General features: G+C 46.6%; 1 protein-coding gene across 1 annotated transcript in view; it reads left to right on the forward strand.

The window, feature by feature from the left end:
• LOC126235400 (protein enabled homolog) overlaps positions 1-25907 on the forward strand; it is a 123551-nt gene that overhangs the window by 67540 nt on the left and 30104 nt on the right. The window contains exon 2 of the mRNA XM_049944122.1: positions 25589-25881. Coding sequence (XP_049800079.1) covers positions 25589-25881 — 293 coding nt within the window. The remainder of the gene's footprint in view (positions 1-25588; positions 25882-25907) is intronic.

Raw genomic sequence — 25907 nt, forward strand, 5'->3', positions numbered from 1 at the left:
ATGTAATGTATTGCGAATACATAGAAAGAAGGATCCTTTATTGTTTGATTATATGATAGCGGAACAAACACTGCTAGCAGTTACTTCTGTAAAATATCTGGGAGTATGCGTACGGAACGATTTGAAGTGGAATGATCATATAAAATTAATTGTTGGTAAGGTGGGTGCCAGGTTGAGATTCATTGGGAGAGTCCTTAGAAAATGTAGTCCATCAACAAAGGAGATAGCTTACAAAACACTCGTTCGACCTATACTTGAGTATTGCTCATTAGTGTGGGATCCGTACCAGGTCGGGTTGACGGAGGAGATAGAGAAGATCCAAAGAAGAGTGGCGCGTTTCGTCACAGGGTTATTTGGTAACCGTGATAGCGTTACGGAGATGTGTAGCAAACTCAAGTGGTAGACTCTGCAAGAGAGGCGCTCTGCATCGCGGTGTAGCTTGCTGTCCAGGTTTCGAGAGTGTGCGTTTCTGGATGAGGTATCGAATATATTGCTTCCCCCTACTTATACCTCCCGAGGAGATCACGAATATAAAATTAGAGAGATTAGAACGCGCACGGAGGCTTTCCGGCAGTCGTTCTTCCCGCGAACCATACGCGACTGGAACAGGAAAGGGAGGTAATGACAATGGCACGTAAAGTGCCCTCCGCCACAACCGTTGGGTGGCTTGTGGAGTATAAACGTAGATGTAGATGTAGATTGGTCTCCTCCTAACCAAAACACGGCCATTACTGGACGGAGGCAGAACCAGCTTTCATCAGAGAGCACAACACACCTCCAACCTGCCCTCAAATGAGCTCTCGCTTCACACCATTGAAGTCTCAAAAGGCGGTGGTCTGGGGCCAGTGAAATGCACGCTACAGAGCATCTGGCTCGGAGATGTCCTTGAAGTGAAGGATATTTAACGGTTTGTGACGTTAACTGCTGCTGAAGCTCCTGCTACAGATGCAATACGGTGGGACAGACCCATATGCCGAACACGATGGGCCGGCCGCAGTGGCCGCAGTCCGGAACCGCGCGACTGCTACGGTCGCAGCTTCTAATCCTGCCTCGGGCATGGATGTGCGTGCTGTCCTTAGGTTAGTTAGGTTTAATTAGTTCTAAGTCCTAGGGAACTGATGACCTCAGATGTTAAGTCCCATAGTGCTCAGAGCCATTTTTGAACAAGATGGTCTTCCTTCTCGGAAGTGCCACACGGCCGTCCGGAGCCCGGTCTTCTAGCGACTGTACATTCTCGTGACCACCATTGCCAGCACTCACGTACAGTGACTATACTCCTGCCAAGTCCTTCTGCAGTATCGCGGAAGGAACATCCAGCTTCTCGTAGCCCTATTACACGACCTCTTTAAAACTCAGTGACATGCTGATAATGGCGTCTTTGTCAACTTCAAGGCATTCTTGGCTGACATCAACTGACAACACTCAATCTCAAGGCTAATAAACGCCCACGGCCGTTGCAGCGTATATTCATATGTTTGAACAGACATCATCTTTCAGATGTAGAGACACGCCTACCAACTTTCGCTTATATCGCAAAACTCCTCCGTGGTGTAGCTATTTTTTCTGTCAGTATATTTACAGTCATTGGCTGCGAGTGGTCATTGATTTAAATCAATCGGGAAAGTTGAATGTTTGTGCTGGTATGGGATTCTATCTCTGGTCTCCTGCTAACTAGATAGATCCTCTGACATCTAAGCCATCCGGACACAGTGGTCATCGCACGGGATACCCTAGCGCGCCTCACGGCAGACCAAATTCTCAATTTATCCTCACACTAGTAATTTAGTGCCGCTTGCCCGTTATCCTCACTACTGTATTTTGCCCATTCCCGTAAGAGTTCGAGCCTTGTGTGCATCCGCGCTGAAGAGGTCATTGGCCGTCCTCGCCTTAATTATATAAAGTGGTGCCTGCTCTTCAGATATGTCCGAAGGAACAGACACTGCTTTGATACAGCAGCCACAATGAATTAGAACACAAAGGCAATACAGGCATTGACTGCGAGTGGATAGTGATTTAAATCAGTGGGGAAAGCTGAAAATTTAAGCCGGACTTTGTTTCGAACCCGGGTCTTCCGCTTACTAGGCAGATGATCTCTTCAGTGATGCACACCAACCTCAAACTCTTACGGGAATCGGCCAAATATCGCGAGTAATGAGGAGAGTGGGCAAGGGGCACTACATTATTAGTGTGTAGATAAGTTGAGAATTTGGGTCTGTAAGTAGGAAACCCGGGTTCGAATGCCGGCCCAGCACACTTTTTCAACTTTTCCCACTGTTTTAAATCAATGTTCACTCGTAGGAAATGTCCGTAATTCCTTTGTGGCTCAATTAACAGTGGCTGCTGAAACAAAACGGTGTGTTTTCTTTCGTATATCTCTGAAAGAATAGACACTACACACACACACATACACACACACACACACACACACACACCATATGTCAAAATACACTACTGGCCATTAAAATTGCTACACCAAGAAGAAATGCAGATGATAAACACGTTAGTTCTATTATAATATATTTGTCTACAAATATTCGACAAATACACTCCTGGAAATTGAAATAAGAACACCGTGAATTCATTCTCCCAGGAAGGGGAAACTTTATTGACACATTCCTGGGGTCAGATACATCACATGATCACACTGACAGAACCACAGGCACATAGACACAGGCAACAGAGCATGCACAATGTCGGCACTAGTACAGTGTATATCCACCTTTCGCAGCAATGCAGGCTGCTATTCTCCCATGGAGACGATCGTAGAGATGCTGGATGTAGTCCTGTGGAACGGCTTGCCATGCCATTTCCACCTGGCGCCTCAGTTGGACCAGCGTTCGTGCTGGACGTGCAGACCGCGTGAGACGACGCTTCATCCAGTCCCAAACATGCTCAATGGGGGACAGATCCGGAGATCTTGCTGGCCAGGGTAGTTGACCTACACCTTCTAGAGCACGTTGGGTGGCACGGGATACATGCGGACGTGCATTGTCCTGTTGGAACAGCAAGTTCCCTTGCCGGTCTAGGAATGGTAGAACGATGGGTTCGATGACGGTTTGGATGTACCGTGCACTATTCAGTGTCCCCTCGACGATCACCAGTGGTGTACGGCCAGTGTAGGAGATCGCTCCCCACACCATGATGCCGGGTGTTGGCCCTGTGTGCCTCGGTCGTATGCAGTCCTGATTGTGGCGCTCACCTGCACGGCGCCAAACACGCATACGACCATCATTGGCACCAAGGCAGAAGCGACTCTCATCGCTGAAGACGACACGTCTCCATTCGTCCCTCCATTCACGCCTGTCGCGACACCACTGGAGGCGGGCTGCACGATGTTGGGGAATGAGCGGAAGACGGCCTAACGGTGTGCGGGACCGTAGCCCAGCTTCATGGAGACGGTTGCGAATGGTCCTCGCCGATACCCCAGGAGCAACAGTGTCCCTAATTTGCTGGGAAGTGGCGGTGCGGTCCCCAACGGCACTGCGTAGGATCCTACGGTCTTGGCGTGCATCCGTGCGTCGCTGCGGTCCGGTCCCAGGTCGACGGGCACGTGCACCTTCCGCCGACCACTGGCGACAACATCGATGTACTGTGGAGACCTCACGCCCCTCGTGTTGAGCAATTCGGCGGTACGTCCACCCGGCCTCCCGCATGCCCACTATACGCCCTCGCTCAAAGTCCGTCAACTGCACATACGGTTCACGTCCACGCTGTCGCGGCATGCTACCAGTGTTAAAGACTGCGATGGAGCTCCGTATGCCACGGCAAACTGGCTGACACTGACGGCGGCGGTGCACAAATGCTGCGCAGCTAGCGCCATTCGACGGCCAACACCGCGGTTCCTGGTGTGTCCGCTGTGCCGTGCGTGTGATCATTGCTTGTACAGCCCTCTCGCAGTGTCCGGAGCAAGTATGGTGGGTCTGACACACCGGTGTCAATGTGTTCTTTTTTCCATTTCCAAGAGTGTATATTATACTAGAACTGGCATGTGATTACATTTTCACGCAATTTGGGTGCATAGATCCTGAGCAAACAGTACCCAGAACGACCACCTCCGGCCGTAATAACGGCCTTGACTCGGCTGGGCATTGAGTCAAACAGAGCTTGGATGGAGTGTACAGATACAGCTGCCCATGCAGCTTCCACACGATACCACAGTTCATCAAGAGTAGTGACTGGCCTATTGTGACGAGCCAGTTGCTCGGCCACCATTGACCAGACGTTTTCAATTGGTGAGAGATCTGGAGAATGTGCTGGGCAGGGCAGCAGTGCAACATTTTCTGTATCCAGAAAGGCCCGTACAGGGCCTCTAACAAGCGGTCGTGCACTATCATGCTGAAATGTAGGGTTTCGCAGGAATCGAATGAAGGGTAGACCCACGGATCGTAACACATCTGAAATGTAACGTCCACTGTTCAAAGTGCCGTCAATGCGAACAAGAGGTGGCCGAGACGTGTAACCAATGGCATCCCATACTATCACGCCATGTGATATGCCAGTATGGCGATGACGAATACACGCTTCCAATGTGCGTTCACCGCAATGTCGCCAAACACGGATGTGACCATCATGAAGCTGTAAACAGAACCTGGATTCATCCGAAAAAATGACGTTTGGCCATTCGTGCACCCAGGTTCGTCGTTGAGTGCACCATCACAGGCGCTCCTGTCTGTGATGCAGCGTCAAGGGTAACCGCAGCCATGGTCTCCGAGCTGATAGTCCATGCTGCTGCAAACGTCGTCGAACTGTTCGTGCAGATGGTTGTCGTCTTGCAATCGTCCCCATCTGTTGACTCAGGGATCGAGACGTGGCTGCACGATCCGTTACAGCCATGCGGAAAAGATGCCTGTCATCTCGACAGCTAGTAATACGAGGCCGTTGGGATCCAGCACGGCGCTCCGTATTACCCTCCTAAACCCACCGATTCCATATTCTGCTAACAGTCATTGGATCTCGACCAACGCGAACAGCAATGTCACGATACGATAAACCGCTATCGCGATAGGCTACAATGCGACCTTTATCAAAGTCGGAAAAGTGATGGTACGCATTTCTCCTTACACGAGGCATCACAACAACGTTTCACCAGGCAACGCCGGTCAACTGCTATTTGTGTATGAGAAATCGCTTGGAAACTTTCCTCATGTCAGCACGTTGTAGGTGTCGCCACCGGTGCCAACCTTCTGTGGATGCTCTGAAAAGCTAATCATTTGCATATCACAGCATCTTCTTCCTGTCTGTTAAATGTCGTGTCTGTATCTCGTCATCTTCGTGGTGTAGCAATTTTAGTGGCCAGTAGTGTATTTCATCTGTAACGAATTTCACCTTGCAGCTTCTTCATCTGAATCCTGAAGAAACTTGTAATTCTATCTGCGTAAGAAGTGCACAAAATAGTTGTACAAATGGAATAAACACTCATTCCTTCACAGTCAACCACATTTCTTCCTTTTTTAACTTTGGTTATTCCAAGTGTTTAAAATAGAAGTCAAGCGGGTTTTATAACCAACATTTATTTCAACCTACTAACTCGCTAACACTTCTTATACACGTGGGCAGTAGACGGCATGGACTGGCGGCGCCAGGAATCGATCACTGAGACGTCTACTACCACAACCCCCAACACCAGCCGGTGCTGACTCCTCAGGATGTAAGCCATTCATCGGCACCAATGTTTATTGGTGTCATCGGTACAGAATGTGCCAACGACCAATTACTCTTCGAGTAAAGGTAATTTTTAAGAAACATGTCAAAACGTTGTTTCAAGACGATGGTGCTGCCGGATTTCATCCATAAATCGCCGAGAAAGCCAGCATTCTAATATAGTAGAGAATATTAAATCCCGCTCGTCACAAATACAAAGAAAGGAAGGTTAAGGTCTAACGCCCCATTGACGTACAAACGCAGCATCTCCTCTACAGGCGGACAATAGACCAATGCACACCGACGTTTACAAGCAATTTAAGGAAACAATAAAAATAATGGACTATTTGAAAAAGAACATTCCCTTTTGGTATTTCATTCACCTTCGTAATCTGTATTTCTATTTGCTGAAATAATCAGCAACAAGTTGTACAAAAGAAATTTTATTCCTTTAGCAGTTTCAGGTACGTGCCCTTCTTCAAAAGTCTGTACACAAAAATATATCTCAAACAAGTATAAGTTAGATAAGAATATTAACATTTAATAACGAAAATTTAAAAATTTAGAGATAAAAAATGGTACTTACTTATCACAGAGATAAAAAATGGTACTTACTTATCACATTATCTGCGTGCGTCAAGCACAAGTAGACGTAAGCAGCATATTGCTCTGGTCATGAAAAATATAAGAACAATATGTAATCCAATGATCGGAGAACTTGAGAGTCTTCAGTTTTTTTTCCGTACAAGTAGATGGTTCTGTGCGTCCGGCTTGACGTTAAAATTAGTATTTTATCCATATTCCGTAACTGCATTTCCATTTGTTGAAATAATCAGCAATCAATTATACAACAGATATTTTATTCCTTTACGGTTTCAGGCACAGGCTGCACAGAAAAATATACCGCGAATTAGCACGAGTTAGATAAGTATATCACAATTTAAGAATGGAAAGTTTTTATCTTCAAATTTTTAAACTTTTCGTTCTTAAATGGTAATATTCTTATCTAACCTGTACTTGTTTGTGGTATATTTTTCTGTACAGATTTTCGAAGAAGGGCATTAGGTGCCTGAAACCCGTAAAGGAATAAAATTTCTTTTGTGCAACTGCTTGCTGACATTTCAACAAATTCACTTTTGGTTATACAGTCATACATTTTTTGCTGATATTTTACATGCAAGATTTGGATTATCTTAAACATTTTCGTGCGTGTAAAAATATCGGTATACTACAATTATAGCGTTAGCAGGAGATGAAACACTTTTTTTGTGAAAAAAAGTCACAGGTCGACCGTTTCCTCACTATGGATCCACGAAGGTTTTGACGCTAGTGGTGTTGAGAGATGCTGTTCAAACTGCCGTGTGATGAATGTTGTTTTAGAGGTGATGCTGAAAATGTCTTTCGTTTACATTAATGCACAACTGGCGTCTGTATGCTAATGATGATCAAACACTCCCCCCACAAAAAGAAATGCATAGGACGAACTTTCCAGCAGCGTCTCCCCTTCACGAACCTAGCGGGCAAACGGTGCAACCCATCTGTTACTATGAGACGTGTCTTTCATCGCCTTTACATTCTAGAATTTGGTAGCATTATTTTTTACAGGCATATATATATATATATATATATATATATATATATATATATATATATATATATGTGTGTGTGTGTGTGTGTGTGTGTGTGCGTGTGTGTGTGTGTGTGTGTATGTGTCTGAGGCAGATCTAGATACTAACATTGTTTCAGGTTAGCCAATACAGTAAAGGCTGTCATACGAAAACTATCGTGATCTGAGCCACACTCCTCCTCGATACGCACGCACTTGGATTTGGGAAGGACGGAGAAATACACTGAAGCGCCAACGAAACTGGTATAGGCATGAGTATTCAAATACAGAGATATGTAAATATGCAGAATACGGTGCTGCTGTGGGCAACGCCTATATAAGACAAGCGTCTGACGCAGTTGTTAGATCGATTATTGCTGCTACAATGGCAGGTTATCAAGATTCAAATGGGTTTAAACTTGGAGTTATAGTCGGCGCACGAGCGATGGGTCACAGCATCTCCGAGGTAGCGATGAAGTGGGGATTTTCCTTCACGAGTGTACCGTGAATATCAGAAATCTGGTAAAACGCCAAATTTCCGATATCGCTATGGTCGGAAAAAGAGCCTGGAAGAATGGGACCAACGACGACTGAAGAGAATCATTCAACGTGACAGAAGTGAAACCCTTCCGAAAATTGCTGCAGATTTCAACGCTGGGCTATCACCTAGTGTCAGGATGTGAACCATTCAACGAAACATCATCGATACGGGCTTTCAGAGCCGAAAGCCCACTGGTGTACCGGTGATGACTGCACGACACAAAGCTGTACACCTTGCCTGGGCCCGTCAACACCAACATGGGACTGCTGATGACTGGAAACATGTTGCCTGGTCGAACGAGTCTCGTTTCAAATTGTATCGAGTGGATGGGCGTTTACGGGTATGCAGACTACCTAATGAATCCATGGACCCTGGATATCAGCAGGGGACTGTTCAAGGGGGTGGAGGCTCTGTAATTATGTGGGGCGTGTGCAGTTTGAGTGATAAGAACCCCTGATACGTCTAGATACGACTCTGACAGGTGATACGTACGTAAGCATCCTGTCTGATCACCTGCATCCGTTCATGTCTATTGTGCATTCCGACGGACTTGGGCAATTCCAGCAGGATAATGTGCCACACCGCTCGACCAGAATTGCAACAGTGTGACGCCAGGAACATTCTTCTTAGTTTACACACTTCCGCTGGCCACCAAATTCCCCAGATATGGAAATTATTGAGCAGATCTGGGATGCCTTGCAACGTGCTGTTCAGAAGAGATCTCCATCCCCTCGTACTCTTACGGATCTATGGACAGCCCTGCATGATCCATGGTATCAGCTCCCTCCAGCATTACTTCAGACATTAGTCGTGTCAATGCCACGTCGCGTTGCGGCACTTCTGCGTTCTTGCGGGGGCCCTACACAATATTAGATAGGTGTACCGGTTACTTTGGCTCTTCAGTGTAAATCATCTGTGTCCTTTTAGAGGGTCGCTGGGAGAGCCGCTGGTCTTTTCGAAAGCGAGCTCACTGTCTTCACCATCCTCCTCTCGCTCGATGCAAGAGATCCTAGATTCTATTGCGAGTGGGACGATCCAGTTCTGTATCCCAGATTTTTATTTCAAAGCCTCCTGTATCAGATTAAAATTTTGTAAAATTAGTAGGGCGAAAATATTGAAATACGGCCGTCCACTGCCGCCGCTTAAGGCAGCCCAGCAGCGATAGGCAGAGATAGCTGAACAGCGGGCGTCCCGGCTGCAGGTATTCATTAGAGTGGGCTTTGACCGCGCCAGGTTTGCAGGAATGAAACGGCTTTTGGTCAGTAACGGAGCGTGCAGCCCTTTGAGGGCTTGAAGAGTCGGCCTGAAAAGGCTGAGAGGTGTGTGGCACTGGAGCAGCGTAGAGACACCGGCAGCCGTCGGCTCAAGGGCCGACGTTCCAACTGCGTGCACCTCAACGTACATACTTCGAAAGTCACTGATGGAAGTTACTTCGTACCAGTCTTAGCGATTTTCTGTTCTACCTCATTCGTGTACTGAGCGATGGAGAAACGACTGTCTGTACGTTCAATTATGCGCCCTAATCCTCATTATTTTATTCCCAGTGACCTCTATGCGACTTGTAAGATGGTGGCAGCAGAAGGCTCCACAGTCCTCCTCTGGTAAAAGTTATCTACCAACTGCGTTTCCGGGGATCGCCGTTCATGTTCACTGCATATCTCTGTTACATATTCACGTGGGGTACACCGCCCTATTACGATCTCAGCAACGAGTCTTTGAATTCGTTCGATGTCTGTTGGTATATCTACTATACGAGGCCTCCAACTGAAAAAACTGGAACAATTGTATTGATTGCACTAACTTCTTCTATGCACTACACTTTCCCACAATCCTTTCGGCATATACAAGTCGTCATTTTCCATCTCCGATACTGATATTACCTGCTCCTTCTACTTTATATCGGTTCTTAGTATTAATACTTGCATGATATGTCGTGCTCAATACATTTACCACTAACATTTAATCGGCCGCTATAGGAATTTTCTCTTTGTTTTATGCGTTGCATTCCGTTTATTCACATTCGAAGATAGGCGCAGTATATTACACGAAGTGGAAAGTTTGTCCTACTCTTTCTGCGTTTCCTTACGGTCGTCCTACGGCGCTACTATCCTGCAGACAACAGCATCGTCAGCGAATAAGCTGATAGTTCTGCTGATTCTGTCTGACACATCGTTGACGTATATTGAGACCTTGATTGCAAAAGTCTGCATTTTGTTCAAGAAAAGTTCCACCTCAAAAATCACCTCCCCTTGAATCTGGAAATACCTTCCACGCTGTGGTTTCGTCTCCGAGAAAATAGGAAGAAGACAGTGGGTGCCACGTCAGGAGAGCAGAGAGAACGAACGTGCAAAATTTTGTGTCCCAAAGACGCAGGGCGTACGGTGTCTAATCAAAAGTAATTGGACGCCTATTAGTGACCATTAACATGGGGTACGTCCACCCTTCGCCTTTATGACGGCTTGAACTCTGCTGGGAACACTTTCAATGAGGTGTCCGAATGTCTGCACAAGAATGGCAGCCCATTCTTCCTCAAGAGCCGAAACCTGAAAATGTTGGACGCTGGTATCTGGAACGAAGTCGACATTCTAACTCATCCCACAGTTGTTCTACTGGCTTCAAAACAAGTCTTTCGGCAGACCCACCCATTTCAGGAATGTTATTCACGAAAAACCGTTGCCTGAAAGATGCTGCTTTGTGGCATTGGGCATTGTCACTCCCTATGTCACTTTCGCATCTGTACGTTAGCTGTGTAGTATAATTTACTGCTTTCTATTAGTCACTTATTCATCGATACAGTCACTTACCTATGACGACACTCCAGATGATCTTATATTGGTTGCTAGTCGACGTTACCATAAGGTTGCGAGCTTCTTTTGTAAATCTAGGAAAAATCAAATCTCACCCGTTCACCTGCTTCTACTGTTTGTAAGATAAAGCATGTAACTAACGCAAACTGTGTTGCACACGAAATGTTTTTATTGAATCCGTGATGGATTTTTGAGAGAAACTTACATGCGACTAAAAGAAAGGCGTTTCATAACGTTCACTAAGTTATAAGGCGGTGGACGCGGTTGCAGTTGTTCTATCCGAGGTGGATGTGAAGAAATAACTAACATCTTGAGCTATTTTTGTCTCTTTACGTAGTTATTAGTACTGACATTACGCGCAAATTTATTCCGTCAATACTTTCTGCTAGAAATGATAAAATGCAATTATCAATATTTTTGGAGGCGTACTTCCCAATCATTTTGTACAGTTTTGGTGCACCCAAGTATCAAGTATCTCTAAAAGGGAGTAAATTTGTCTTTCCCCATTCATAGCAACTTAATTTCACGATAAGTCCCAGTCTTCCTCAGAACAACAGCGGCACCAGCAAGTCCCTAGCATCCATCACGTGCTGCGCGAAGCAAGCAACAGCATAGTCAGCATCAGCAGCAGCTCTGATATCGAACAACTGGATCGGCGACGCCCTCTACGTCATGTCGAGATCGGGAGACTGACAAGGGCAGACATAAAGTTTTAAATGTCACCCAGAATGAATAGTAACGTATTCTTTTTAGGATTCCGTACCTCACGGTAGAAAAGGGAATCCTCGTAGGATCACTTCGTTGTCCGTCTGTCTGTCTGCCTGTGTGGCTGTCTGTCTGTCCGACTGTTCAAAATACTTCTCCACAGGGCTGGGTAGACGTATCAAAGTCACTTACTAAGGTCTACAGTCTCCCGGCGGTTTAAAAACTTGTAGCTGCTATATCAGTGCAACCAACATTTGCGACCACTTACGTCACATATTTTGGTACCGTAAGCTCAGTCTTCGAAACATATAGGGTAGTTTCCGTTGACCTAGCATCATGAAATTTGAAAAGAAGGAAGTTTCCACAGTACAACCAAAGGGAAAAAACCTGAAAATTGTTAATTTGTAATTATATCGCAAGAAAAACATTGTATCTCATTTGTTATTAGTCTGTCTTTCTGTCCACCCGTCTGTTAAGACCCCTTTTTCTCACGAAATGGTAGGCGTACAAAGATGAAAGTTATGGTCCCTTGGCGTTATAATAAACATTAGCTTCTAAATCAATGCAGTTAATAGATAGGGGTATTTACGTCACACATTTTGATACTTGGAAACTCACCCATTAAAACCTACATGGTACTTTCACCCTTCGTACAGTCCCTAAATTTGACAAGAAGAAAGGTAAAAGTAAAGAAAAAAATCAGAAAATTATTAATCTGAAGAGCCAAAGAAACTGGCACGCCTCCCTAATATAGTCAAGGGCCCCCGCGCGATCACGTAGAACAGCCGCAACACGACGTGTCATGGGCTGGACTAATGTCTGAAGTAGTGGAGGAGAAAATCCTGCAGGGCTGTCCATAAATCCGTAAGACTACGAGGGGGCGGAGATTTTTTTCTGAACAGCACGATGCAACGGATCCCAGATATGCTCAACAATGTTCATGGTTGAGGAGTTTGGTGGCCAGCTGAAGTGTTCAAACTCAGTAGAGTGTTCCTGGAGCCACTCTGTAGCAATTCTGGAAGTGTGGGGTGTCGCATTCTCCTGCTGGAGTTGTCCAATTCCGTCGGAATGCACAATGGATATGAATGGATGCAGGTGATCAGGCAGGATGCTTACGTACGTGTCGCCTATCAGAGTCGTATCTAGACGTATCAGGGGCCCCATATCACTCCATCTGCACACGTTCCACACCATTACAGAGCCTCCACCAGCTTCAACATTCCCCTGCTGACATGCAGGGTTCACGGATGAGGTTGTCTTCATAGTCCTATACGTGCATCCGCTCTATACAATTTGAAACGAGACTCGTCCGACCAGGCAACATGTTTCCAGTCATCAACAGTCCAATGTTGCTGCTGACGAGCCCAGGAGAGGCGTAAAGTTTTGTGTCGTGCAGTCATAATGGGTAAAAAATTGGGCTTTCGGCTCCGAAAACCCATATCAATGACGTTTCTTTGAGTGGTCCGCACGCTGACACTTGTTGATGGCCCAGCAACGAAATCTGCAGTAGGCTGCGGAAGGGTTGCACTTCTACCACCTTTAACTATTCTCTTCGCTCGTTGCTAGTCCAGTTCTTGCAGTATCTTTTTCTGGCCGCAGCGATGTTTTATCGGATTCCTGATATTCACGGTACACTCGTGAAATGTTCATACGGGAAAATCCCCACTTCATCGCTATCTCGGAGGAGCTGCGTCCCATCGCTCGTGTGCCGACTACAACACAACGCTCAAACTCACTTTAATATTAACAACCTGCCATTGTAGCAGCATTCACCGATGCAACAACTTCGCCAGACAGTTGTTGTCTTACATAGGCGGCGCCGACCGCAGCGCCGTATTCTGCCTGTTTACATTTCTGTGTATTTTAATACGCATGCCTATACCGGTTTCTTTGGCGCTTCTGTGTATATCACATTAAAAAATATATTTCCTCTTTTATTATCTGTCTTCAAACTCTATATTAAAACATTCTCGAAAACCTCGAAACCCGTGATACCAATATCTTGCCAGTACCAATGTCGATAAAAGGCAAAAATGATTGTGAGTGTAGGTTCTCGTAATGGGTGAACTGTCTGTGTACAGTATTAAGTTTGTACATAATGCTGAATGCGCGAGTCCTACTAGCAACGGCCAAGATCTCTTACTGCCCAGCCGGCCGGGGTGGTCTAGTGGTTCTAGGCGCGCAGTCCGGAACCGCGGGACTGCTACGGTCGCAGGTTCGAATCCTGTCTCGGGCATGGATGTGTGTGATGTCCTTAGGTTAGTTAGGTTTAAGTAGTTCTAAGTTCTAGGGGACTGATGACCTCAGAAGTTAAGTCCCATAGTGCTCAGAGCCATTTGAACCATCTTACTGCCCAGTGTGGCCAGGCCCCTCGTCGGACACGCTAAGTTACCTTGCCGACCACCCAAGACCACCACGGCCACTTGATAGCCCTACGCATAAATTAAAATTCACCTCACTCGTGATGGGGATACAGTCTTCTGAGATCGAAAGAATCTGTTTGAAACACCTGGTAGCCTTATGTGAGTAGTCTTGGTAGTAAGGTTATACATTTCTGTAACACCCCGTATTTGTCGTTTATAGCACACAGTAAAGTATTAAAGCTCCTGGCAGTGAGTGTTTCACTCAGCCAGCTCGCAGTTGAGCAAGAAGAAAGAGAATTTGTGAGGCTGGATGCGAGCGGCGGGCCCGGCCTGTCTGCGGAAATCACTTGTGTCACAGCGGGCCGGGCCGCGCGCCAGACGCCTGTCCCGGGCCCCTTGCGGAAAACCGCTCCTGTATCAGACAGCCAATAACTCTCCCCTCGGCTGCTGTGTTCTCGTTGCCTGCTATATCAATAGCCTCTCTCGCCGTCGTCGGAAACATCTGCAGCGTGCCAGTATTGGATTCCTCAGCCGTCCGGCATGCATCGTGTGGCTCGCGTTTAAAACCGCAGTTTATGGGCTAGTGAAGATATGAAGGGTGTTTAAACAGCTGTCCGTGCTGCCTACCATCTCGTAATTGAGTGGGCGTTCGGTTCCATCTATAAGAAAAGGGTGCGAACTTCCTAACAGCGATTTAAAACTATCGCTGGCGTAGTGCACTGAGATGATAGGCCATGGGGTACCTACTAATATCGGGTCGGACGTCCTTTTGCCCGCCACAGTGCAGAAACTCGACGTGGCTTGGACCCAACAAGTCGTTGGAAGTCCTCTGCAAAAATGCTGAGCCATGCTGTCTCTATAACCACCAATAATTGCGAAAGCGTTGCCGGTGCAGGATTTTGTGCACGAACTGACCTCTCGATTATGTACCGTTAACGTTCGATGGGATTCGTGTCGGGCTATTTGAGTGAGTAAATCCTTCTCTCGAACTGTCTAACATATTCTGTAAACCAATCGCGAACAGTTGTGGACCAGTGGCATGTCGCAGCGCTGTTTGGGAACATAAAGTCCATGAATGGCTGCAAATGGTCTCCAAGTAGCCGAATATAACCATTTTCAGTCAATTATCGATTCAGTTGGACTCGTTGCAATCCATTTAAACAATCCACACCATTGTGGTGCCTCCACCAGCTTGCACAGTGTCTTATTGACAACTTGGGTCCATGGCTTCGTGGGGTGTGCTCCACACTCGAACCGTACCGTCAGCTCTTACCAATTGAAATCGGGACTCATCTGACCAGATCAGGGTTTTCCAGTCGTCTAGGGTCCAACCAATAGTGTCACGAGCCCAGGAGAGGCATTGCAGGCGATGTTTCGCTGTTAGCAAATGCACTCGCTTCAATCGTCTACTGTTATATCCAATTAACGCCAAATTTCGCGTCGCACATCCAACATTGATTTCTCCGATATTTCACGAAATGTTGCTTGTCTGTTAGCTCTGAGAAACCTATGCAAACGCTGCTGCTCTCGGTCGTTACGTGAAGGCCGTCGGTCATTGCGTTGTCAGTGGTGAGAGGTAATATCTGAAATCTGGTACTCTCGGGACACTCTTGACACCGTTGATCGCGAAATACTGAATTTCTTAACGATTTCCGAAATGGAATGTCCCATGCGTCTATCTCGAATCCACGTTCAGAGTCTACTAATGGGCGTCGTGCAGCCATAATCACGTCGAAAAGCTTTTCAGGTGATTAACCTGAGTAAAAATGTCAGTTCCCCCAATTCAGTGACATTTTATACCTTGTCTACGCGATACTACTGCCACCTGTATATCGGCATCGCATTCCATTTGTCACTTCAGTGTGTTGCTTTCCATTAGAGGAGTGCAGGTTTGGACAAAAATTTGGAAACATCGCGAGGAATGTATGTTTGAACATAAATTTAGATGCCAGCGAAGGCTACAGACAGTGCTGATTTATCTGACCACGAACGACACCTGTGCAATGTCTTCAATACGTCTGAAGTGTCAGTTAAGTCAGAAAAGTGATGTGTGTAATTGAGTGCATTGTGTCGTAGCCAAGTTCGAAGGCGGGCAGATTGTTGGAGCTCGTATGATATGTAATCCCACAGCGAAGCGAGCCTAAACGTTGGGTATTTATACCGCATACAGGGAAGCGGAAAAACACCAAACACAAAGTTACGGCGCGGACGAAAGCGTGTGTTAAGTGGCCGTGACGCTCGGTCGTTGAGGAGGAAAACAGGAAGGCAAGAGCTGCAAAAGTCACTGCAGAACCGAATTTAGCACTCGCGAACCCTGGCAGCACCAAAACCACACGAACGGACCTCCAATAGAAAGGAATTGCAGGACGAACTGGAATTCCAAAACCACTTGTTATTCAAGCAAATGCCCGTAACAGAAAAAGCTGTGCCAAAGCCAGAAAACTTGACTACAGAGTAGTGGAAGATTGTATTTGGTCGGCTGAATCTTGTTTCACACGGTTTCCAACTTTTGGCCGAGTATACGTCCCTGAAGTGAAGCACGGCGGAGGCAAAGTGATGATGTAGGCAGCCATATCGTGGTTTTCCACAGTCCCCATGATAACTCTGCAAAATCACATTACTTCCTAGGATTATGTGAGAATTTTCGCTGGTGAGATGCATGCTATGGTACAATTTTGTTTCCCAAAGATGATTTTGTGTGTATTGCGTATTGAACCAGGAACCTAGAAACGACGGAGAGGCTACGTCCCGCCGTAGCCCTCAGTGGTTCACAACCTCACAACAAGCCACAGCAGTCCACCCACACCACCGCCGCCCCACACCGAACCAAGGGTTATTGTGCAGTTCGGCCCCCAGTCCCCGCCCCCCCTCCCCATTGGAACGTGGAACGTGGAACGTGGAACGTCTCTTACCAACGAAAACATCCACTGGCTGGCCGGCACACCGGCCTCGACACTAATCCGGCGGGCGGATTCGTGCCAGGGACCGGCTCACGCGGGAAACAGCGCGTTAGACCGCGTGGCTAGCTGGGCGGGCTCCCAGTGGTGATGCTGTGTTCCAGGACGACAGGGCCCATGTTAACACAGCTCGTATGGTCCAGGACTCGTTTTTTGGGCATCTCGCCTCGTGCTCACAACGTTCACCAGATCTCAGTACTACTGAGCCATTGTAGTCTATTTCAGAGAAAGAGAGAAGGGTACGTGTTTGCTACCCACCTCCAATGCAGTTTCCTGAAATTACCATTATTCTGCAGGAAGAATGACATAAGATTTCCTTGAAACCATACGGGACTATATTAACCCATTCTGTGACGACTAAAAGGAAGCTGATTGCCAAAGATTTTCCTGCACCGTAGAGCCATGGCGCCATTAAGTTAGGAGACTGTTCTGTCTGGCGCCACTACCTCAAGGGTAATATAGACTATCCCTCTTGCGGCGCCATTGCCATATCTATGAGGAAGAGTTGGTAGCTGTGGGTTGTGTTCTCAGAAGATCTTTGTTCGCCGATATACAGGGTGTAAACGGTATAAGGCGCCAAAATTATACAGATGGTACATCTCGGTGTGCTTGACAAAAAAGTTTAATGACATTTTCTTATATCATGTACTTCATTTTTGCATTATTAAAACCTAATGTTCGTAGGATAGATAGTATACGCATTTCTGTTTTCGTAGTCAACCGACAGTACACGGCGTACCGAGCTTGTTGCCTACAATGACGGGGCTGCCAGAGAAGGCAACGAGCCGACCAGAGGATTGAAATCATTAGACGTGTACAACGACGTGGTGTGATAATCAGGTGGTGGTGGTGGTGGTGGTGGTGGTGGTGGTGGTTAGTGTTTAACGTCCCGTCGACAACGAGGTCATTAGAGACGGAGCGCAAGCTCGGGTTAGGGAATGATTGGGAAGGAAATCGGCCGTGCCCTTTCAAAGGAACCATTCCGGCATTTGCCTGAAACGATTTAGGGAAATCACGGAAAACCTAAATCAGGATGGCTGGAGACGGGATTGAACCGTCGTCCTCCCGAATGCGAGTCCAGTGTGCTAACCACTGCGCCACCTCGCTCGGTGGATGTAAACGGTTTTTGGGTTGTCAAGAATGTGTAATTCGCTTTACGTGAATTGAATACAACTAGTCTGTTTCTCAACAAGTCGATAACGAAGGTCGTAGTAGTAATGACAAGCTAATATCAAACACAATGTATTTCCATAAGTACAAATTCAATCAATCACCAAGTAGATAGTTGTGCATTAATTACAATCAACAGTTTCACCTTTTTACGGCAATCCCATAACGAATACTAAATTCACATTATTTTCCTTATGTACAACAACATCGTAACGAAAAGAAAACCCACTACTTCGTTTCCTCTTACACCAATACTACAATAAATGTTCGAAATGACCACCATTCGCTTCTACACATACTTCATTACGGCGAACCCAGTTTCGTCGCACTCGTTCACACACATGCACATTGGCCTTTATGGTATTGGCAGCATCTAAAAGCTTATGCGTCAATTCGTCCACATTATTTACTGGCTCAGCATAAACAAGTTCCTTCATATGACCCCAAAAGTAAAAATCCAGTGGATTTAAATCAGGGCTGCGTGGTGGCCATCGACGTGGACCCGAACGCCCGATCCATCGTCCTGGAAATCGACTATCCAAAAATCTGCGTACTCCGTGACCAATGTGGGGTGGAGCACCATCGTGGAGGAACCACATGTTATGACGTATGCCTAACGGAATGTCTTCTAACAACGTTGGTAACAATGTTTCCCCTAGAAACGTTCGGTAATAGTTACCAGTCAAACGTGCAGGTAAAACATAGGGCCCAATAATGTATTATCGAGCATACCCGCCCACACATTTACGGAAAATCGTCGCTGAAAATGTGTTGCCACTACGTGGCGAGGATTGTGTACACTCCACGTGTGCATGTTATGGAAATTAGTTGTTCCGTCGCGAGTGAAACACGCTTCATCTGTGACGAGTATTTTGTTGACAAAATCATGCTGCGCACTGTGCAACAAAAACCACTCTGAGAATTCACGTCGTGGAGGGGAATCTTGTTCTTCCATTGCTTGTACGCGTTGAATGTGGTAAGGCCGCAGACGATCCTCTTGCAAAGTGCGATGAACGACAGTGTGCGATATACCCACGTGGCGAGCGATGTTTCTCGTACTCTGAGAAGGATCCTCCTGGATGCGGTCCAGAATTCTTTCCTCAGCTTCTAATGTACGATTGGTGCGTTGTGGGCCTCTGCCTTCTGCGCGGGGCAGTAAAGAGCCAGTATCTCTCAATCTAAGGATAAATACATACTCGTTCAAATGGTTCAAATTGCTCTGAGCACTATGGGACTGAACATCTGAGGTCATCAGTCCCCTAGAACGTAGGACTACTTAAACCTAACTAACCTAAGGACGTCACACACATCCATGCCCGAGGCAGGACTCGTACCTGCGACCATAGCGGTCGCGCGGTTCCAGACTGAAGCGCCTAGAACCGCTCGGCCACACTGGCCGGCAAATACGTACTCGTCAGTTGTATTCTGTCATGATGTAACAAAAACGGAAAGCATATCAGAACAGAAGATACGTTTCGCATACGGACGAAAATTTACAAAGGTACAGATAACTACTGTACTTTATTAAGATCTAAATGCATAATAATCGCATATAAGTAGAGAATTACAATGACACAAACCTTTGGTGCATAGCAGCAAATGTGTTTCGTGCAGGAAGTCGTCGTTGTGGGAAGCGTTGATAAATTCGTACAGCTGCCCTCGCAACACCTTTTGCCTCGCCATAAATTAAATGCATATCGCATAGTTCAGCTATAGTAAATCTCCTTTCCATCCTAACAGTTAACAGAGTTGCAATAACATCTGCACAGGTTACTCGCCTACTGTCGTGGCTCGGTGTTTTACAATGACGCAGCCACTCAGGCCGCAGTTGCCTATGTGTTTACGATTTACGCTCGCGATGTCAATACGCGCAGCGGACAATAACAGGAACCGATTGCTTACGTACGTGCACGGCCAAGTATCTACTTTTCCAACCATTATCCTGATGGTTCAAATGGCTCTGAGCACTATGGGACTTAACATCTATGGTCATCAGTCCCCTAGAACTTAGAACTACTTAAACCTAACTAACCTAAGGACAGCACACTACACCCAGCCATCACGAGGCAGAGAAAGTCCCTGACCCCGCCGGGAATCGAACCCGGGAACCCGGGTGTGGGAAGCGAGAACGCCACCGCACGACCACGCATTATCCTGAGACGAACTGTTTTTTTTTTTTTTTCCGGGACAACCGTAGGAAATACGCAAACATGTTACTAGACTTTTTTGTCAAGCATTGCGAGATGTGCCATCTGTATAATTTTGGCGCCTTATACCGTTTACACCCTGTATTTACGGATTTGCTGGCCCGAGTGGGGAGGCACCAAGTTTGGGGACTGGCAGTAGCGTCGCGACAAGAGGCAGTCACGAGATGGGAGCGGCTGAAGCCACGAGCTGCGCAAGGACGGCCTGCGCGGCGTAAAAAAATGGTTCAAATGGCTCTGAGCACTATGGGACTTAACTTCTGAGGTCATCAGTCCCCTACCGTGTCGGACGACCACTCGTGGCGTGGCTGCCCCCTTCCACCTGGCTGTCATCACCACCACTCAGTAACCGCCGCGACGCACCGTGGATCCATGGAACTGCTTCCCGATAAAGGGGAGTAACATTCTGTAATCCTCGTGGTTATTGGTGTCATTGTCTACCCGACCTCCTAATTACTTTCTGGTTTGTACCCGACCCTCAGAGTTTTACTCGGTCGGCTCTTTGGCTGTAAATATAGGCCGTAGTGTTCTACTAAGACACTGGTCGTCGTTTAAAAATTTGTCCCGCTACTATATTGCCTTTCCTTATCATTTTCTGGTTTGTATCCGACCCTCAGCGTTTTACTCTGTCGGCTCCTTGGTCGTAAATGTAGCCCGTAGTATTTTACTAGTTGTCGTTTCAAAACTTGTTCTGATATTATATTGCCCGTCCTTTCTAGTTTATACCCGATCATTAATGTTTTAATGAATCGGCTCCTGGTCGGAAATACAGTCGGAACAATTGTACCAAGACACAGGTTGCCGCTAAAGAAATAAGGCTCTTGTGGTTAGATTTAGATGTTAACCGGTTCAATTCCTTGATTGTAATTGCATTTGAGATAATCTGAACTACCTGTTGTACTCATTATTGGTGTATTTTTAACTGGATCTTGTGGTTCCGCCGAGTGATTTCTCTTGTAATAAGTGCTCATACGTAATGTTTTAAAACGAGGTTAGGATCCAGTCGCGCCTTAGTTGCTGATTGAAATGAAAAGACTGTTCGCTTTGAAGCAAGCCTTATCATTGTCATAATTGTTTCCTAGTTTGCTTAACCTTTAAACCTAAGTACGCATCTTAACCCCGAACCTTTCGACATACAGAGCCCAAATTTAAAAAAAAGAAAAATAATGAAGAAGAAGAAGAAGAATTTTACGTCATCTGTTTGAGCAATTGAAGCACTCTTGTCATCAATATTACTTACATGTTTTCATGTGTTGCAAAATGGCATTGAATAAGAGAAACTGTGTCCAGTGCTGTAGTGAACACCGCTGTTTCACCTGATAACGGGCGGGCTGCAGGTCCGGGCGCTTGGAATTATTGTCATGTTCTTTTGGTTTTGATTTCTCTTGCAAAAGCTTATTTATTTCACAGATTTGTAATTTGTAAAGAAAACAGATTTATCATTATATATTGTTAAATAACAGGTTGTCTGGAAAGGAAGTTACATTGGTGGGTTCTCCCTTCCACTTTTTCCTTAATACCAGTAAATTCCACGTGTCAACCATATTGGGCATGGTAATGTGTTGTGTTTTTGGTGTTTCACTATTTTTGTCCACATCCTATATTTATGAACGAGAATGTACAGAATGAAGAGGAACATCGTACCTACTTTGTGCTGTTTCACTGAAATGCTAATTATTTGCCTCCGAAGCACGTAGCAGGTACGAATATGACGTTTCCTTCATGATGCATTTGTGGTGTTCCAATTCTAATGTCTAGAGTAGATGTAAACAAAGCGAATCGAAGAAAGAAGGAACTGACTGAAAGAAAATCTGAGTCAATAAGAACCTCACAGGGCAGAATACTGATGACGACGCTATGCTGATTCCTGTCTCTCTGTACAAGATAGGAGAGCTGTGTAATAGTGACGAAAAACCAGTTCTGTCGCAGCTAATAGCAAGGACAATCTCTTGCGACTGACTGAAAACAGAGAGCAAATTACAAGTTTCGGTCACGATGCTTGGCTGCAGTACACTACTGGCCATTAAAATTGCAACACCACGAAGATGACGTGCTACAGACGCGAAATTTAACCGACAGGAAGAAGATGCTGTGATATGCAAACGATTAGCTTTTCAGAGCATTCACAGAAGGTTGGCGCCGGTGGCGACACCTACAACGTGCTGACATGAGAAGAGTTTCGAACCGAAACAGCAGTTGACCGGCGTTGCCTGGTGAAACGTTGTTGTGATGCCTCGTGTAAGGAGGAGAAATGCGTACCATCAGGTTTCCGACTTTGATAATGGTCGGATTGTAGCCTATCGCGATTGCGGTTTATCGTATCGCGACATTGCTGCTCGCGTTGGTCGAGATCCAATGACTGTTAGCAGAATATGGAATCGGTGGGTTCAGGAGGGTAATACGGAACGCCGTGCTGGATCCCAACGGCCTCTTATCACTAGCAGTCGAGATGACAGGCATCTTATCCGCATGGCTGTAACGGATCGTGCAGCCACGTCTCGATCCCTGAGTCAACAGATGTGGACGTTTGCAAGACAACAACCATCTGCACGAACAGTTCGACGACGTTTGCAGCAGCATGGACTATCAGCTCGGATACCATGGCTGCGATTACCCTTGACGCTGCATCACAGACAGGAGCGCCTGCGATGGTGTATTCGACGACGAACCTGAGTGCACGAATGGCAAAACATTTTTTCGGATGAATGCAGGTTCTGTTTACAGCATCATAATGGTCGCATCCGTGTTTGGCGACATCGCGGTAAACGCACATTGGCAGCGTGTATTCGTCATCGCCATACTGGCTTATCGCCCGGCGTGATGGTATGGGGTGCCATTGGTTACACGTCTCGGTCACCTCTTGTTCGAACTGACGGCACTTTGAACAGTGGACGTTACGACCCGTGGCTCTACCCTACATTAGATCCCTGCGAAATCCTACATTTCAGTAGGATAATGCATCACCGCATGTTGCAGGTCCTGTACGGGCCTTTCTGGATACAGAAAATGATCGACTGCTGCCCTGACCAGCACATTCTCCAGATCTCTCACCAATTGAAAACGTCTGGTCAATGGTAGCCGAGCAACTGGCTCGTCACAATATGCCAGTCACTACTCTTGATGAACTGTGGCATCGTGTTGAAGCTGCATGGGCAGCTGTGCCTGTACACGCCATCCAAGCTCTGTTTGACTCAATGCCCAGGCGTATCAAGGCCGTTATTACGGCCAGATGTGGTTGTTCTGGGTACTGATTTCTCAGGATCTATGCACCCAAAATGCGTGAAAATGTAATCTCATGTCAGTCCTAGTATAATATATTTCTCCAATGAATACCCGTTTATCATCTGCATTTCTTCTTGGTGTAGCAATTTTAATGGACAGTTATGTATATGATTACGACGGACATTCAATAAGTAATAGAACACTTTTCCTCGGCCAGTTTCGGTTGAAAAATGGGGAAATGTTGTTGTATATCGTGGAATATTCCCGGTTTTTACCCTATGGTTTTATGAAGTTCCGATAGGTGGCAGCGCTATACGTAGCCTTCAAAATGCTGACTGTAATCGAGGTGCGCTCCTAGCAGAGAGCTTCCACTGAGTTACCTTTGACGGAAAACCAAAGCATCGCAGATATTCATAGGCGCATGCAGAAGGTCTGCGGAGATTTGACAGTAAACCGACGCACGCTGAGTCGTTGGGCGAGGCGTCTGTCATCACCGTAACAAGATCGAGCAAACATGTGCCGGTCGTACGCAGCTGTGACGCGTGCATTGTTGGAACGTGCGGACACTCTCACTCGAGGTGACTGAAGGATCACAGTCAACTACTTCGCTGCTCAAATGAATGACTCTGTCAATAGTGCTGACACACCCGTCCACCAGAAGGGGCACTGAAAGGTGTGTGCAGCTGGGTTCCTCGCCACCATCTGTTTAACCCAATGACGGATGCACTCTGCGGGAAGTAGTTAGTGGATGAAAGAGACGTTATTGATGCAGCAAGATGCTGGTTCCGACGTCGACCAGTAGAGTGGTAGCACACGAGCATACAGTACCTCTCAGTAAGGTGGCGTAAGGCCGTCGTATTGAAAGGGGATTATATTGCAAGATCTACATCTACATCTACATGATTACTCTGCAATTCACATTTAACTGCTTGGCAGGGGGTTCATCGAACCACAATCATACTATCTCTCTACCATTCCACTCCCGAACAGCGCGCGAGATAAACGAACACCTAAACCTTTCTGTTCGAGCTCTGATTTCTCTTATTTTATTTTGATGATCATTCCTACCTATGTAGGTTGGGCTCAACAAAATATTTTCGCATTCGGAAGAGAAAGTTGGCGACTGAAATTTCGTAAATAGATCTCGCCGCGACGAAAAACGTCTTTGCTTTAATGACTTCCATCCCAACTCACGTATCATATCTGCCACACTCCCCTATTACGTGATAATACAAAACGAGCTGCCCATTTTTGCACCCTTTCGATGTCCTCCGTCAGTCCCACCTGGTTAGGATCCCACACCACGCAGCAATATTCTAAGAGGACGAACGAGTGTAGTGTAAGCTGTCTTTTTAGTGGACTTGTTGCATCTTCTAAGTGTCCTGCCAACGAAACGCAACCTTTGGCTCGCCTTCCCCACAATATTATCTATGTGGTCTTTCCAACTGAAGTTGTTCGTAATTTTTACACCTAGGTACTTAGTTGAATTGACAGCGTTGAGAATTGTACTATTTATCGAGTAATCGAATTCCAACGGATTTCTTTTGGAACTCGTGTGGATCACCTCACACTTTTCGTTACTTAGCGTCAACTGCCAGCTGCCACACCATAAAGCAATCTTTTCTAAATCGCTTTGCAACTGATACTGGTCTTCGGATGACCTTACTAGACGGTAAATTACAGCATCATCTGCGAACAACCTAAGAGAACTGCTCAGATTGTCACCCAAGTCATTTATATAGATCAGGAACAGCAGAGGTCCCAGGACGCTTCCCTGGGGAACACCTGATATCACTTCAGTTTTACTAGATGATTTGCCGTCTATTACTGCGAACTGCGACCTTCCTGACAGGAAATCACGAATCCAGTCGCACAACTGAGACGATACCCCATAGGCCTGCAGCTTGATCAGAAGTCACTTGTGAGGAACGGTGTCAGAAGCTTTCCGGAAATCTAGAAATACGGAATCAACTTGAGATCCCCTGTCGATAAGGTTTTGTAGCTAAAAGACTGGGGAATAATGTGGTTTATTGAAATCCTGAATAAAAATAATCTGCTTTCAGAAAAAAAGCGTTGCCTTTCTTATTGCACGCCCCTCGTATTTACAAACGTGCTTTGGACCCAACCAGCGGCGCTGCAAACCTAAGGGTGGTGTACGCCCGAATGCTTCAGCGCGTTTAACGAGCCGAGGCACTCAGCTCGGCGGTGGCCACCCACTCCTGTCGCATCAGAAAGCCAGTTCCACAGTCTCGCAAGAGATGAAGATAAATTAAGTTACACGGCTGCACCGGCGAGCGGAGCGCAATTAATGGCGAGTAATTGGTCCTCCTGGGCGCCTAATTTATTACGGCAGCTACTGGGCCGCCACGGCAGCTCTCTATTGTTATTATTTCGGCACTGCCGGCCGGCCCACAGCCGGACGCCCGGCTGTGCCCTCCGCCCTCCGCACAGACCTGTGTCCCTCCGCCGCCTTACTTTTATTGTGAACGCTGGCGAGAGGAGGAGAGGAGAAGAGGCTGCCTGCGCCCATTAATATTCGTCAGCGGGCGCGGCCGGAATGCGGCCGCTGGCTGCCCTACGCCTGCGCGCGCAGCGCAGCTGATTAATAATGGCCCGGGAGCTGCGCCGTACGGGGTCTTCGAGTACGGCTCCCGTCTTCACCTAGCGTACGCGTCGCTGCTGAAGCGAAATT

This window comes from Schistocerca nitens, chromosome 2 (assembly GCF_023898315.1).
Source record: "Schistocerca nitens isolate TAMUIC-IGC-003100 chromosome 2, iqSchNite1.1, whole genome shotgun sequence".
In the NCBI taxonomy this organism is placed as follows: Eukaryota; Metazoa; Arthropoda; class Insecta; order Orthoptera; family Acrididae; genus Schistocerca; species Schistocerca nitens.